Here is a 15928-nt window from a genome sequence, read left to right on the forward strand (position 1 = left end):
GAGGATGTGCGCCGGCCTCTCCATTCTCTGGAAAGTTCTCGCGTTTCGCTCGAGCCAAAGCTCCCTGGCTACGAGGAGAGGAGGGAACGACAGCCGCTTGCCATTACAGATTGGCTTAATAACATTAAAAAAAAAAGAATTCAATATTGAGCTCGTAACCACATCAGCGATAAAAGCACAAGGCTCACGAGCACATGACCGGAAATCAAGATACCTTTTCAGAGACAGCAAATGAGAAACGGACATGAATACATAATATAGGTATCTTTAACCTTCCCAAATGGGGCGTTTGAATGATTATCAGGTCAAAAGAATTATGGTGGTCTGACATTTCAACCACTGAATAAAAAGCTCTTCCGATTTTTTTCCCAACAAATAAAACCATTAGAACTACTTGTAGTCCTTAACTTTCTCATTCACGCAACCTGTCAAGTTAAAGTAAATTTGTATCATTATTTTAACTGCAAAAAGAATCGCCGCACTTCATCTTAGGGCCACATCAGTCCCCTCTCGTCAAGCGGTGGCATTCTTCAGGTACGCAATGAGATCAGCACGTTCCTGTGGCTTTTTCAGTCCAGGGAACACCATCTTGGTTCCAGGAATGTACTGCATAGAAAAAACAGAATAGTTTTAGTGTTGCTGTGAAATCATATTAAATCAAAAAAGGGCACGTCAAGAGAGCAAATATGACAAATCGTATGCAAAACCAGAGGATTAATGTTTGGTAGTTCATCATTTCACAGCTAGAACTAGTAGTAACTATACAAGCTGTTCTAGATTAATGAATACCTACAGAGAGCAGGGTCTGGAGGCATATGAAAATGAGATGCAAGTACTAGTTTCCTCTCCAGGGTACTAGAATAGCAAATATCACTGATTCTGTATCACACTGTAGCTTGAAAACAGATAGACTAAACAATCCCAGGAGTAAGCTTCCAGGGTGCTACCAATTCAACTGAGAACAAAGATTTGCAATGCATTCCATACTTAGCAATGTGCTCTACAGCAGGTACATGGTAACAAACAGACTGGCCAAAACACTGACATATCTTAATGCAAATATACATGGCAGAGCTGCACATTCAGCGTACACTCCATATGTGTGGATGCAACATGTTTTGGTGATAATAGATGAATGAAATTATCAGAGCGGAGAGTGAATGCTAGCCGTACCTTCTTAGGATTAAGCAGGTAGTCATACAAAGTGTTCTCCTCCCAAATCACAGCCATGTTCTTGTTAGCCGAGGAGTAAGAGTAACCAGGAGTTGTACCAGACTGCCTCCCAAACAGACCATTCAAGTTAGGCCCTGCAAAGTATCAACATGAATATTATTGGTAGCTTCAAATGGTTTGAATCCAAAGCCAAGTTATGAATACAGTATAAAAACATTGAAGCTAGCAAATGTGCACTTGACACTGCGGTATCATGAACCAACTGCAAAGTACTTAGATCACTATGACAGAAAATATGATTGATCAAAATCTGCAGGCGGCAGGCGTATTCAATACTCGGTATAAGAGATATTTGCTAACTCATGCAGACAACAACTGCATTTATCCACGTCCTACCATAGCGAGTAGCAAATGGTACCATACTGCATCAAACTAAATGGTGCAGAACATGTAAACAAACAGACAAGACGGGGAGCTCTGACCAAGTTAAGTCAGACGTACAATGCAGGAACCGACAAACTAGAGATCAGCAAGCAAGCACTTGGGATTATCTCACATTCGCAAACCGCATCAATGTACAACTGGAATGCAGTGGCATGTAATCCAACGTGGTATAATTACAACGAACCGACGAAGCAAAGCAATTGAAGCCTTCGCCACCCAGGATGTGCAAGCAAACGCGCCGCTCGTGAAAAGAAATCAATCACTAACGGCATCGCCCCTTGAAATCAAGCAATCGATTTCCAAAGGAATCAGATGCAGAGTGATTCTCTTAAGAGTCAGGGATTAGCTCTGGTGCTCACCTTGCTTGTGGCCGGCGCCCTTGTCGACGGTGTGGCACTGCGCGCACTTGGTCTTGAAGATCTTCTCGCCGGCCGCGGGGTTCCCCGGGGGCGCCTCTGAGAAAGACGCCATCGCCGCCGAGCACGAAGGGGAACCTGGCCTAGGGTTAGAGTTTCGATCGCAGTTTGAGGCGGCGGCGGTGCGTGTGCTCGTTTGAGCGAGGAGACGACACGCTGACACAGCAGCCGCAGTGGGACAAACAAAGTGCAAACCGCGCGTACGAGGGACGCGAGCGGCGCGCCAATTTACCATAGTGCCCTTCCGTTCGAGGGTTTGCGGCGCGGGAAGCGTGGGCCGCCGGACGCAGCAGCGTCTACTATGTTGGGCCGACCTATGTCGTGGGCCTAACTCCATGGGAAAGCTATCTGCACCGAGGAGCCCAACTGATGCTGATGCACCACGATGCGAGCCGCGATCAAGCCCCAGTTTCCACGTGATCACCACAGCTCGTCGTTCCACAGGGATCACCACAGCTGCGCAGCCCGCCCACAGCTTATCGTGGCGTTGTGGCCTCGCCGGTTTCGTCACCGCGTCGCACGGCAAGGGGGGTCGCCGCGCGCCCGGGCGCAACGGCGCCGCCGCCGGGCCAGCAGGCCACTCGAGAATGTCGCCGACAAGTTGGCACTTTGCCACTTGCGCTACCGCAAGCTCGCCCTCTCCCTCTCTCGATTCCGCGCGCAAGAAAGATGCGCGTCCAACTAGGACGATTCTGCCAGGACTTGGCGATCCACCTGGGGTGCCGGGAGCCCGAGACAGGTCATCAGATCACCAAGGAACCCCGTCGTTCTATTCTTTACGATGGAGTCAGGGCGGTTTTGGAGTGCTCGATGATTAAACAACCGGGCCGTCGGGTGATTTGCCATCACCAGATATATGCAGTAGGAGTACCAGTTGGCTAGTGGGCAGTGGCAAGGGAACGTTGCGATGCTCCCGATGCACATGCACGCGGCACGAGTCTGTAGTGAACGTACGTACCTGCCCCCTACCTACGCCGTTGCAACTTGCAGAAGTTGTGCTGTGTCCACACGGCCCGCAGGGAATTCCTTCGGCCGGGGTGCAATGCAACCGAGATTTTGCCGTTTACTTTCTGGGGCAGCCGTTGCATACAAGTGAAATAAAAGACGCCAAAACCGACGGAGTTTCGCGGTGATGGGCACAGCTGCTTCCAGATGCCGGTCTGCTTCCATCATGAACACGATTCTCCCCAGTACAAATAAGCAAGGTTCGCTTCGCTTTTGCTCCTGTTTTGAGAGAGGAGTGATTCCAAAGAGTAATCATGAAAACGCAAAAACAGCCCCCGTACAAACTAATGATACTACCCGACCCATCAAAGAACACAGGTCACATGCACTTTATTAGTACTAACGTAACAACGGTGGACGCACGGCCAGATTATAAAAATTAGCAAATAAAATAGGAGCGCTAAGCAGCAGAGCTACCCACCCGCATTGCTTGCCCATTCAGGAATCCGATGATGTACTGGCAGAGAACACCAGCGCAGTGGAAAACTCGTAGCAGGGCAAAAGCCAACGGCAAAAATAAACGGAGCCTGCACTTGTCCAGTTGACTAATTCCAGCGAGGGGGGCGGCTTTGGATTCCAGCCCGGGCAACGGGCATCTAGATCATGCACAGCTCTACGCTACGCATAAACATTTCGCTGGAAACATCCGCAGACCCTAGGCATGGTCAACAGCAAGCACAAAGACGGGCGGGGTGTGAACCGCGGGAAGACTCCAACCCAGCTCATGACAAAATCCTTGCAAAGACAAGCTGTCAGCTAGGGGCCATAGCAAAGTCTTGGGCCCTTCAGCCATCCCCCACACGACACATCCACATCCAGTGATATCAATTCATACAACATCCAGCCATCCAGGTGAAAGTGTGACACAAAACTAATGAAGGTGAAAAACGATCTGAGTGGAGTCTCAACTGGTATTTTACCAAATTTGCTCAAACATTTGTTACCACCTAGATAGATATCTTCACTGTTGAACTGCTTGTTTGAACAGAAAAGAAAAAGGGTGTACTGATATGGAAGGCCTTGGTGGTGGTCCTTGGTCCTTACCCAGCATATACTACTAAATTTCTCCCAAAGCCATTTATACCCGGCAGATCCTCCTTCAATTCAAGGCCAAGAAGCAAATATAATATACTCATCGCACAGCTGTCACAGGAGACGAACAGCTAAGGATTAGACGACACAGCAGAGGCCCATTCCAGCCTAGTCCATGGTGTAACTTATTGGCTAAGATATTATGAGTTGTGGAGCAGCAAAACCAACCAAAAGTGAATTCCAACTCAGCCTTCTCCAGCCAATGCCAGTGCAAAATCTAGCTACTTGCTACTTTGATAAATGGAATTAGAGTACTGGACTAATCATGAGTCAAGCTACTTGGAAAACTTTACAAAAACCTTTTGATTGCCACAAAACTGTTATCATTAAGGTAGTAAGAAGAGAAGAAGAAGAGGAAGGAAAAAAAGGGAGAACATAGTAGAGGGGCAAAAGGCACAGGTGAATACTTCTTAGTATCTAGGTACTTCCTTGAGAGGGAGCATAGGCATTGCAGCACTTGGTGAAGATCCTGAGGGTGATCCAATTTGGACACCGCTGCGAGAAGAGAAGCCCATCTCATCTGCACCATCCTGCTGGAGCTGGTCTTCCCTGATCATTGTGCGGAAGGATATGGAGCCCCGCTTTGTTGAAGTGTCAGAATTCCGCTCAATTTCTCGGAAACTCTGGTTGGTCACAAGTGACGCACCTTCATAGTAGTAATCATCATAGGGCACCATCTCTGCTATTTCCCTGTGGCCTATATCTCGGAGGGCCAACGAATCAGCTACAGGGTAGTAAACAAGCAAGAGTATTCCAACAGTTGTGCAGGACAGCATCATCAAGAATGACAGGAAGATAATGCCCTCAAAGGCAACATCTCCCGGCTTGGGTAGGACTGAAAACCCAAGGAGAAGCACCCTGATAGGAAGGAAGCAAAGGACTGAAAGCATCAGCAGGGAAACCCTCCTTCGCAGTGCCTTGTTGATGACCAAGGAGAGCACCCGAGATCCAACATATGATACATAGCTCATGAGGATAGCATCTACAAGTCCCAGAAAAATGGTGCCAAACAATGGGTAAGTGCAAACGCTTGTATCTCCAACTGCCATGGATGTCCGTATGAAGTATTTAGCAATCTTTCTCCTCCCATGTTCACTGTTCTCATCTTTAACAAACTTTGGCCCAAGAAACACTAAGATTGCCTGCACAAAGAAAACTGGAATGCAGAACACCAACATGTAGGCCATGGTCTTCCAATTCCATCTTTGGTTCAAAGTGCCCAGCTCCCTCTTTTGTAATGAGCCATGGAGCAGAAGCGCAAATGCAAACAAGATCCCTGGCTCTGCAAACCCTAGATTGGAAAGTATATACACGTCACATATATTCCTCTGCCATACTAAGCTGGAGAACAACTTTTTCTTCAAGAAGCTCAACCTCACTATCTCCCCTACTCCCCACCAAATGGTGATCAGAATCAGCACAATGCGAGTCACCCATGGGCCGTTAAAGTAACCAAGCGGAAGAAAGGAGGACCCTCTTCGAATCCGACGCCTGAAGTAGACTGACTGGAAAATGCAGAAGAGGCCCAGAGCAGCGAACAGCGCAAACAGTGCAATTGTCAACACACCGAATGCATCGGCAGCTACTCTGGTCAGGGGCATCACCCGAAGAACAGTTGCCACGCATGCTCTCCGCTCGCATCGACAGCACAATGGCCCACAAATACCATATACGCAACTGCCTTCTAAGTCTCAACGATGGCCAGCTTCTAAGCACTGCAATCAACAAGTAACTGTATAAGATTGAAAGCAAATTTGCAAAGACTAGTACCCCAAAAAAAGAAAAGCTATTTTCTCTTCACCACTACACACCTAAAACCAAATTCATTTGATTTGAGTTGATTATACCCTAGACCTCCAGGGCTCGTGCAAGGACAAACCCATTAGTGACTGCCATAACTAAGTTAATACAGTACTGAAATGCCATAACTTGATCAGGTTAATCAGCAGGCGCATAACCTATGCCATTTAAGTTGGTGGCAAATTACTTGAATCAGCCAGCTAAAAGCTTACCATTCCTGCACTAAAACGCGGCAATTTTTGAACCTCCTAACCACTTCAGAAATAGGAAGAATAGCACTTGGTAGCTCTTAAATAATCCAATAAGCAGCATATTTGCTCGTTCCCCAACAGCTAAACGGTTCAAACCCAGACCATTAATCACCACAGTAAGCACGGGATCACCAAAAAGGAGTTGCCTAAAAAACTTCGGAGAAACTACTCAAGCTCTCAGCAAATCACCTCAGCGAAGGCCGGAGGGCGGCGGGGAGCGCCGCCAGGGGCCTCCCGGCGGCGGAAGCCGAGGCAGCCGAGAAACACCACCGAATCCGGCGATTCCTGGGTCGAACCGGCGGTGGCGGCGAGGCGAGGTGGGATCCGGCGGCGGAGGAGGTGTAGGGGAATGGAGCCCTAGCGACGGAGCTGGTGAAGCGAGGCAGTGGGGAATGGGGGAAGGAGGAGGGGTTGAGGAGGAGGAGAGAGAAAGAGAGAAGTGGGAGGAAAGGAGTGCGGAGACAGAGCGAAGAAGAGAGGAGTGGGGGTGGGAGACAGGCTGTCTCCAGTTGTCTTGCGGCTCGGTAGGCGCCGGACCTCCAGCCTCGGTCGCCCCCACCCGAGCCTGCGTGGAGCCTGGCAAATTGATACGTGTACCCGCAAATCCCATTACCAGCCTACCAGGCATCATAGTTCTTGTGTTCATTTGATGCTTCATTCGTCGATTGTCAGGAAACAATAGTGTTGGACGATGAGGTGATATGATGATATTTTTTATAAGTCTTACTATTTTAATTATTAAGAATGTTAACGTTCTATACAGCACATTAAGTATTTTAAGTATTTTAGACCGTTAGCTATTATTGTGGCTGCAGCTGCATCCTACCTATACAAAGTACTGTAGCATTGAACTAAAAGCGGCAGCAACAGCCACAACAATAACTGAAATGAACACTTTTATCTGATGGCTCTCCTTCCTTTATCTCTCCTCCCATCTTCTTCTTCCTTCTGCTTCTCCTTAGTTCATCCATGGCGCTCAAACAATGTCTTGTTGCTCCTAGCCTCCTACTGTCCTACACCATCCTCTTCCTCCTCTCATCTACAAACACTCTCCTTCATCACGCTAACCATCGAAGTGAGTTGTCCTAAGTCCTAACTTCGACTATTCCCATCGAGCATCGTCCACCACTTGGTTGGCGGAGCCCAAACACCTTTCTTGTTGCTGTCCTGCCCACTAGCCACCTCTACAACCGGCAAAACTTCCTCCCATGCTCTTCCCTCCAAATCCGCAATCCTAATTCAAAAATATTTGAACCTCTAACGCGATCTCATTTTAGAAGTCTAGTCTTGCCTGAGATGGAGGAGAGGGTTGCGGATATTTTTGGGGTGGAGAAGAGAGTGGACATTGTTAATTTCTAGCTAAACATCTCTCTTAAGCAAGTGTTTGGTTCTCCGCGATAACTGTAGCTAGCCATACTTTTTCAGCTTGATATCCAACGCATTTGATTCGGTCCTTTTACCAAACTTTTTGATAAAGTGTGGTGAACAAATTACTAGTCATATTTATGTGTGGTTTAGCAAAAAAAAATACGGCAAAGTACAAAAGTAGGCCAAATGTAGTGTGATGCAAATAAAAACTCCCTTAAAGTTGTGACAAACTGAGAGGCAAGTGACATGCTAAATGCAACATCATAGGTAATTGAAATAGGTACTTTGTTAAGGAATATTGTTGCGAAGCGGATGACAAGGCATGTTGAGTCAAATAAGAATTACTGTGCATGTATATACCATAGGAGGAGGATGGTATTTCTTTTTTTCCCCTTAGATTCTAAATTGGTCGAAGTAAATTTTAATAAAATCCAAGTAAACTTCCATGAACTCAAACTCTTATTACACCGGACTAACTGAAAATTCATTATTACGTTTTTCACTAAATTAGCAACAAACACTCGTTTAAAGAGTTTACATGCCCCCCAAAAATGTTTTGTAGTAAAGCTTAAAGAGCTAACTAAAAAATATAACATGTTCTATAGTTTGTTCTTTTGATATTAAGAAGAGCATGAATGCAAAAGTATGGATTATCTTGTTTACTATATTGTTGGATGTAGGTTCAACGATAAATGCTTGATAGTCCAAATAATGCTACGTGAAAAAATATACTTTGGTTTATTACAAGGAAAAAAGTGCGGTGCACATATACATATGTACTTCTTTTTGTCCTTGCATCCAAATGTCAGATACGATACAGAGCTCAAATCTAAAGACACATGAAAATATGCTTATAGTCTTCTACCAATAACACTTTCACATGAAAACACGTCTCTTAGCACCCCCACAAGGATGACGTAGAAGCGCAATGTAGATAGGATGAGTATGGCCAACCGCCTTGTATCTTCCTACCTTCTGAAATGACTCCTTCTCGAGTCACTCGTGGGGTCCATCTCAAGCTTATAAGATTATTGTTCACATTACTTCTTTTTTTCAAAATAAAATGATGTGTAGTCATTATCATCTTAATAAGAAGTGGACAAATTATGTTACACATCTTTCCAAGCCACCAGCATTCCACAAATCCTAGTTTTCGTCCTACGGGCTAAGTTGAAACCAGACAAAAGAGTGCACTTTCGCTGGAATATCATATATAGCTTTAACAAGAAAGAAAAGCCATATACAGTTAAGTAATAACAACAGAACGATATGGACATGACAACACGTGCAACCTCTCCCCGCGCCCTGTTCGCACGTTGCTCCGGCCATGCCTGGGGCTGGGGCAGTCAGGCAGGCAGGCGCAAGGTCAAACGCGATGCACCCGCCCGCACGGGGGCGTGTACCGCACGGCCCCTGGATCTCCGCGCGCCGACGGAGCGAACGCTAGCCCAACCGCCGCGGGACGGCAGGAGGACGGGCGGGCGGAGGTGGGGGGGTGGGGATCCGCCGGCCGGCAAGCCAAGGGTGCCGTTGCCGGCGGCACACGGCCCTTCCTTTTCCCCTCATCTTCTTTCACAGCCTTGCGAGCCACGATTAATCATGGCTGGCTTTTCGCTTTGGCGCGGCGCGGCGAGGGGCGTCGTCATGGGGTGCGGATGATGCGGAGCTGCCGGCCGTGCGGTCCTGGGCGTGGCGGCGACCCCAACCTCGTACCGCCTGCACGCGGCGTGCCTGCGCGCCAGATCGGCTCGCATCTTTCCTGATCGGAAAGCGCTCGCGGCTCGCCACTCCTCTCCGCTCTCCCCTGCCTTGGCTGAGCCCCCGACATCCCCACTGGCCGGTGTCAGTCTGCTGCCTGCCGCGGCCGGATCGTGCCGTGTCGGCTGTACATTTCCCAAGGACGCTAGAGATCACAAAGGAATTTCGTAGCCTCAGCCGTTCAGACAGATCTCCGTTGCCACTTAACTTCAACTGTGGGTGCATTCTTTCATTTCAGAGGGACAAGCAAAATAACCAGATGAGTGCAAGAGAAATTCATCAAAGTTGCCATATATATAAGCTGAAAAAGGAGGACTTTTCATCAATGCTAATGACATGCATGAGTGTTCACAGATTTGGGCTGAACTTACTTTAGCTAAAAACGGCAGACTTATTTCCTGGTATTTACACTGTTCTAAGTTCCTTGGACGATGAAGCTAGGCACCGGTGGATGGATATGATACGCGCGACTACGTACACTAGACTACACTTGGAGCTGCTCTGCAAAGAAGAGGAGGGCCAACGGAGGTACTGAGATTTACAGATACACCATACAAAGGGACTAAGGGCTGATCATGAGTTGCACAGGTCCATCATGTTCTGCAGACCATTACTTGATCGGATACTTTCTGGTCTCCACTGCATCTCAGTGCCATTGCGGTGCTGAAGCTCTGCATTGGATGGGTGAGAGATGACCTTGGTAAGCGTGTGAGACTGTAAAAGCGCGTATTTGAGAAGATTGCAGTGAGGCGTAATAAGATGGCTTTTCGGTGTTCTGATCATGATGGGTAACATACTTTGGCTTTCTTCCGCCGACCGATGAGGTACTGGCACTGGCAGTTGGTTTGCTCATCATTCGTGATGGCCGACGTGGTGGAGGTGGTGGTGCTGGTGGCTGCAAAAATGAGATTGGTAAGAGGTCAAATCTGATGAGAAAACATCCTCACCAACAAATGAATATCTTAGAATTCTTGGAGGTCATAATAAGAATACTGTGATGTGTACAAAGTCATACATTTGGAGCCCTCGTCTTTAAGTTCCCAGTCTGCAAAGTAGCTGTTCTCTTTGAAGTGGATACTCGAGATTGCACTGTCGCCTGAATGCCCTACAAAAAGGTTGGCAACAGTTGTTAGAAAATCTGATTTAACTTGGGTGCAAGATTTACATTACATTCACAAATTCATTTCAGATATAACTGTTTCGAGAGGGATGACTTGCAAAGGTTTGGCAGTGTGTGGTAGTTTACAGCATGATAAAGAATTCTTGGAATTTAGTAAGTTGACCTGAGACCCTAAACTAAGCAAAATCCAGTAGTACAGCCACACTGTTGGGAACATCAGTATAGCTTAATGATCATAACTATGTATTTGCTGTGGCTACAGCAAGCAGGTTCACAATTGTATTGATGAGATTTATCAGCAGATGACAGAAATTAGAATCTAGATTGAAATGTGTTTTTTAGATGGAAAGCATTTAAACAGTCCTCTGTATTATCTGACACTAGTCACTCAAAGTTGCAAAGGTAAACATTTAGTTGAAACTGCCAATCTTGTCACGACTCACGTGCATAAAAAAAAAGAGGCAACGATCATAGATAAAGTCATGAGCAAATTACCTCTTTCCTTTTTGTCCTAGAAATGGTTTCTACTGCTGGTTCTCCAACAGTAGAACTGAAAATTTTCCTTGGAGGAAGGTTAACAGAACTACAAAACCATAAGTTTTTGTCAGAAAACGTGGCAAATAGAATTTTTACAATCATATTTTAGAAGCATCACAAGATTTTCCAACATTAATTTAGTGTTAGAACCTTGATTTTTGTTTGCCAGACGCTTGCAAGTCCATTCTTTTAGACCTAGTAGAGTGGCTATCCAATGCTGAAGATGCCTTCAGTCTGTTGTTATTGCTGTTCATTGAAGCAGGGAAAGAAACAATGGAATCAAAATCCAACACAATAAACCAACATTTTAAAAAATCTGCCAATATGTTTGTAGGGTAACCTTTTGGTTTCCAGCTTGCTACTTCTAGCAGCATTTGGAGTGACAGCCTTTTTGGGATTGGCCTACATGAACAAGTAAAATGTTAAGATTCGCTGCAATTAAACTTTACCACATTAACAGAACATGTAAATGATCATTAAACCAAATGATGATGCTATAAACTACAAGTGCTACACGAGGTGCTTCAGTTACTGTTATGATAATCTAGCTGGAAAAAATTGTCACCATAAGAGATTTTGGAGCATACCACTGTAGTTGTTTCACCCCTTGGATGAGCCACAGTTGGTCTTGCCTTGCTAGGAGTCTTCGCATCCGTTTTCAGAGCAACATCTCTAGTAATAGCACCACTAGCACGTCGCTCTCCTGTAGAGGGCCGGGGTACAGAGGAAATATCAGCATGCTTTGCTGCACTCTCTCTTTTGATGGGACGTCTTTCAGAAGTAGAAGGCCGGCGTGGTGTGGTAACATTGACTTGCTTCTGTGCATGATCTCGGGTGACTGGGCGTCTCTCAGCAGTGGAAGGTCGTCGTGGGGTGGAAACAACAGCAGGGGTCTTTGAATTTGCCTTCGCAATGGGGTGCTGCTCTCCAGTAGAGGGCCGTTGCGCACCTGCTGAGGAAGGTCTTCTGAGACCTGTAAGCTTGCTCCTTTCTGGAGTGCCAGCCATCTTCTGGGGTGCTGCATTTGGCCTTTGCACCGGCTTAGTCTTCTGGTTCATACTTGTACTGGGCTTCACTGAACCAGGCCTCTGAAATGATTCATGTAAGTGTTATGAATTTACCAAAAAATTCATGTTGGTGGGCATATAAAAGCAAAACATGCACTCATCTAGGTAGTTGGCTACAATTCAGCGTAGAGGAACAGAAATGTTGAAAGAAGGTATGCCAAATCAAAACAAACTGCACCTACATTGCTAGTATGTAATGTCATACCTCAGAAGTTTATAATTTGGTAGTAGATGGCAACAAAGTTTTCTATAAGACAAACGAATACAGAACCAAAATCTGTGCTATTACCTCACTAGCAAATGTGTAATCCATAGCACTTTTCGAAAGGTTTCTGATGGATTTTGGTATCATCTTTGGAGTATGTCTGAGCCTGGAATCTTTCTCAATGGTTCTTCTGGGAGTCCTCGTAGCTTCATATGCTGTTCTATTATCATCATGACCAGAACTCGTGTTCTGTTGCCCCACATCCATTTTGCTGGCAGAATTATCACCACAGACAGTTCCTTTTACATCATGGTCAGTTTGCTGCAGAACTCTAGCTGACGAAGAAAGATTAGATGAGGAAAATTCTGTGTTGAAGTTTTGGTTTCCTTGGTCACCATAGTATTGCAGTCCGTGCTCCGACGTGGTTTCTTGAGGAGCTTCTTCCGCGTAGTCATCCAGAGGTGCTCCAGATCCGGTGGGAGTTTCAAGATCAGCACCCTGCTCATCTTCTGCTGTCTGGCTAGAGTCACTACCATCACCACTGTATTCCAGTGTAAGTTCAGTTTGCTGGTTTTGCTGCTGTGAAGCCTTTAGTTCCCTGATCTTCTTGTAATACTCTTCAAAATAAGCCTTCTTCTGAGCAACTAAACCGTTGAACTTTCCAAATTCTTCATTTCGTCTGTCATTAGTAAATACAGACCACTTCTCCCACGATAGTGACTCCAGCTCAAATCTTCCAAAGGAAATGGAACCATGATCAAGTGTCTGGGATACAGATACTCCCTGAAGAAACGAATTGCAACAGAAAAGGGAGGTGAGACTACTAACCACTAGTGGTAGTTGCCAAGAACCAAACTGTCTGGATTTTCTTTTTTTTTCCAATAAGCTAATTGACATAGTATAAATAAATTGAACAAAAGCTCATCACCTAAAATGCATCGGAAAACTTACTTGAGGACCATCCCGTTCAGTTGACTCTCCTTGTGACCATGCAAAATAAGTTTGATTGACTTCCGTCGCCATCACGTATGGCGTGGCTAATTCATCGTTGGGCGAACTCCACAGGCAAACCCTGAAATCATTTGCAAGAACATTCAAAATCCAGGCATAACAGCATAGCTGAAATTTGATCTAAAATGCAAACAGCTAAAAAGGAAGTTAGATATACAATGTTTGGTTCGTTCTTGGCCACAAGTAAAAGATTGCAGGTTAATATCTAGGAACACATCAGTAAGTCTAAAAGCAATATTTGCCGAACACCACAGCTGAGAAGGGGGTTAGGGAGAACACAATTCTAGAACACTTTGAGAAGAACAGTGGAAGCTAATAACATGATATATTCATCATGTCAATTCGACTTGAAGCATCCAGCCCTCTATTTCAGCACCTATCCTTTCCTTTCTTTTCAAGTTTTCAGACACAAAATTCCAACCTTCCAAGCTGCAGTGGAATCCCTAAACACGAAACCAGATACAGCTGGTCTTCTTCTCAACAACCCATACCATGACGTTGTTAGTTCACATGCCAAAACTCAAACCAGCTGCAATCCAAAGGATAAAAGCATGTGCGGCCAAGTAAAACAGAACACTAAATAAACTGACATAAACAAGAAAGAACGAAGAACTCCTGTAAATCCCACTAATCATCTAGAGCACCGAAAGTATGTCTATTGCCTATCCTTCAACGTTGAAACTGTGGTTCTCCATATTACAGAATTTGGCACATAACTGCATCTGCAGAATCCAGCAATTTTCGGCCGTACCAGAACAAATCATGAACAAATAGAGACTGTTTTGGAGCAAGAAAAAAAGAAGAAGAAACTTGGTAGCTCCGGCTCTACACAACAGTGCACGGACGCTGAGTTCAGGACGTGTTCTACCAAGCTTCTCTGCTTATAGGAAAGAGAAGCGGAACAACGAAAGGCGAAACTGTCGGTAATCATGAGAGCCGTCAGATCCGTTAAAAAATACCATCAAAGTGAGAATTTAAACTCACCACAGAAAAGAAAGGGAAAGGCAAGGAAAGAGAGGCCACCGAGCAGCTACAGAACGAAAAAGTTGAAACTGACGAAAGGGAGCGCTTTTGAAGCGCTGCAGCGCTCGAAAACAAATTTTCTGTCAGACAAAAGCTGAATCGAAGATGCATAATTCGGCTTCTTCTCCGCGACATCTCAGTCGGGCGAACTAGTAAGGGAATCAAACCTTCGCGGCGTCAAAACAAGAGGAGAAGACTAAACACCTCGGCGAAGAAAAGGAGGAGAAAATTACGCGTCACTGATCCCAAATTTAAGGAAGTGTTTGGACGAGCGGGTTCAAATTTGAACTGGATCTCAAACTTCCAAATGGAGCACCTCCAATTCAACGCAAGATACCCGGAAGGAGACCGGGAGTTGCTCAGAGAGTCACAGTTGAGGACCAAAATCCGGCAAAACTGATCCGCATTGCAGAATTCCACACCAGCAACCCAACACAGCCGTTCCGCATCACGAAACCGGCCGCCAAAATCCCACAAGCACCGCGCCGCTCCACCCACACGCGCCCTAGAACTCGGAACTGGAGAAACCACCAAGCCAAATTCTCAAGTACCTGACACCGAGGCCGCCGCATGGGATCCGCAAGCTGCCGCCGCCGCCGCCCCCGGCTCCGGACCAGACAAAAGGCGGCCACGGGAAGCCCACTCGCTCCTCGGTCCCTGTTCAGCTCTGCCGCCGCAGCCGCCGCTGTGCGGTGCGGTGCAGCGCAGTGCCGCCACGCAGCAGCTGGGTGGGGGGGAAGAGAAGAAGCGAAGAACACAACAACGCAGGTAGGTAGGTGCGTGCGCAGCGAGGCCAAGGCGGGGGCTCTTAAATTCTGGGCGTGATTAGCGCCCTCTAATGGCCGCCGCGGCCGAGTAATTACCACGGCGATTCGTTGCGTGCTCTGCTCACGGGAGGAGGGGAGGCTCAGGCTCTACTGCCTTCACTGGCCAGACGAGAGTGGAGAGCGTGCTAGTAACGCTCGGCGCGCGCGCTCGCGTGTCTCTGACGGTGGGCCCGCGTCCGCGTGGGAGTGGCTTCCGGGTGGTTACGTGGATGCCTTTACCGCGTGCGGCCCTCCTAACCCGATCCATTTTTTTTAAAAAAAACATGATTTGAGAAAGAAAAATGAAAAATCGATTAACCCTTGTTAATCGTGTAGATTGGATTTCCTAACCTCTCTAATTTGACTGCTACATGAGTGATGATGGCTAGTGAAATTGACTGAGATGCTAAGGACTACCACTAGCATTTAGTTAATGTGATAGTACTCCCCGAGCTAACTTTGAGTTGAACAGGAGCAGTTCTGAGTTCTCATTTCTGCAAGGACACGAGAGGCCAAGGTAGGTTGGTCGAGGATAAGACTAAGGAGCACATATACACACAACCAGCAAGCATCCCAATTATTGGATATTAGAGAGGAGGGAGGAGACGATGACAAATAGAAAACTTTTGAGAGGCTTCCAAAACGCTTCCCTGCCCTACCCTACCTACGCCCTAATTTTCATCACTTGTCTATTCCTCATGTGGGGGCAGGGCATGCACTTGTTGGCCCAGCCAGCAGTTCTCTTGTCCTTTTCCTGGTTGAATTAAGGCCTTGGAGGCAAAGGTGAAGGATAATGCATGTACCCAGCAAGGCAGAATTTGGGTCCCATCTCATGCACCCATTTTTACCTAA

The 15928-nt window shown here is 46.5% G+C and overlaps 3 protein-coding genes across 4 annotated transcripts; all 3 read right to left on the minus strand.

Annotated features, from left to right (window-relative positions):
- Positions 1 to 223: 223 nt before the first annotated feature.
- LOC101769774 (cytochrome c) lies at positions 224 to 2220 on the minus strand. Its single transcript, XM_004970764.3, has 3 exons — positions 1977 to 2220; positions 1174 to 1307; positions 224 to 606 (listed from the first exon to the last, which is right to left on the minus strand). Exons 1-3 carry the CDS (start codon positions 2086 to 2088, stop codon positions 514 to 516), a joined length of 339 nt encoding a protein of 112 aa, XP_004970821.1. The 5' UTR covers positions 2089 to 2220; the 3' UTR covers positions 224 to 513.
- Positions 2221 to 4280: 2060 nt separating this feature from the next.
- On the minus strand, positions 4281 to 6644 carry LOC101770182. Its single transcript, XM_004970765.3, has 2 exons — positions 6371 to 6644; positions 4281 to 5845 (listed from the first exon to the last, which is right to left on the minus strand). Exon 2 carries the CDS (start codon positions 5729 to 5731, stop codon positions 4541 to 4543), a length of 1191 nt encoding a protein of 396 aa, XP_004970822.1. The 5' UTR covers positions 5732 to 5845; positions 6371 to 6644; the 3' UTR covers positions 4281 to 4540.
- Positions 6645 to 9582: 2938 nt separating this feature from the next.
- LOC101770570 (serine/arginine repetitive matrix protein 1) lies at positions 9583 to 15174 on the minus strand. Of its 2 annotated transcripts, none has more exons than XM_004970767.3 (10): positions 14822 to 15174; positions 13188 to 13308; positions 12321 to 13019; positions 11552 to 12052; positions 11305 to 11366; positions 11115 to 11210; positions 10923 to 11010; positions 10323 to 10412; positions 10105 to 10202; positions 9583 to 10021 (listed from the first exon to the last, which is right to left on the minus strand). In XM_004970767.3, exons 2-10 carry the CDS (start codon positions 13257 to 13259, stop codon positions 9901 to 9903), a joined length of 1827 nt encoding a protein of 608 aa, XP_004970824.1. In that variant the 5' UTR covers positions 13260 to 13308; positions 14822 to 15174; the 3' UTR covers positions 9583 to 9900. The 2 variants fall into 2 exon arrangements, with proteins under 2 accessions (XP_004970824.1, XP_004970825.1); XM_004970768.2 differs by having other exon boundaries at positions 9583 to 9978; positions 14822 to 15173.
- Between the last annotated feature and the right edge of the window lie 754 nt (positions 15175 to 15928).

This window comes from Setaria italica, chromosome V, assembly GCF_000263155.2.
Source record: "Setaria italica strain Yugu1 chromosome V, Setaria_italica_v2.0, whole genome shotgun sequence".
Taxonomy (NCBI): Eukaryota; Viridiplantae; Streptophyta; class Magnoliopsida; order Poales; family Poaceae; genus Setaria; species Setaria italica.

Bases quoted from the DNA above. Each gene is read 5' to 3' on its own strand.
- LOC101769774 (XM_004970764.3), bottom strand. From the start codon at position 2,088: ATGGCGTCTTTCTCAGAGGCGCCCCCGGGGAACCCCGCGGCCGGCGAG. The intron at 1,308-1,976 runs GTGAGCACCAGA...GATACTTTGCAG, and splicing joins GGGCGCCGGCCACAAGCAAG to GGCCTAACTTGAATGGTCTG. The intron at 607-1,173 runs GTACGGCTAGCA...TTTTCTATGCAG, and splicing joins ACCTGCTTAATCCTAAGAAG to TACATTCCTGGAACCAAGAT.
- LOC101770570 (XM_004970767.3), bottom strand. From the start codon at position 13,259: ATGGCGACGGAAGTCAATCAAACTTATTTTGCATGGTCACAAGGAGAG. The intron at 13,020-13,187 runs GTAAGTTTTCCG...TCGTTTCTTCAG, and splicing joins CTGAACGGGATGGTCCTCAA to GGAGTATCTGTATCCCAGAC. The intron at 11,011-11,114 runs GTTCTAACACTA...ATGGTTTTGTAG, and splicing joins TCTGGCAAACAAAAATCAAG to TTCTGTTAACCTTCCTCCAA.
- LOC101770182 (XM_004970765.3), bottom strand. From the start codon at position 5,731: ATGCCCCTGACCAGAGTAGCTGCCGATGCATTCGGTGTGTTGACAATT.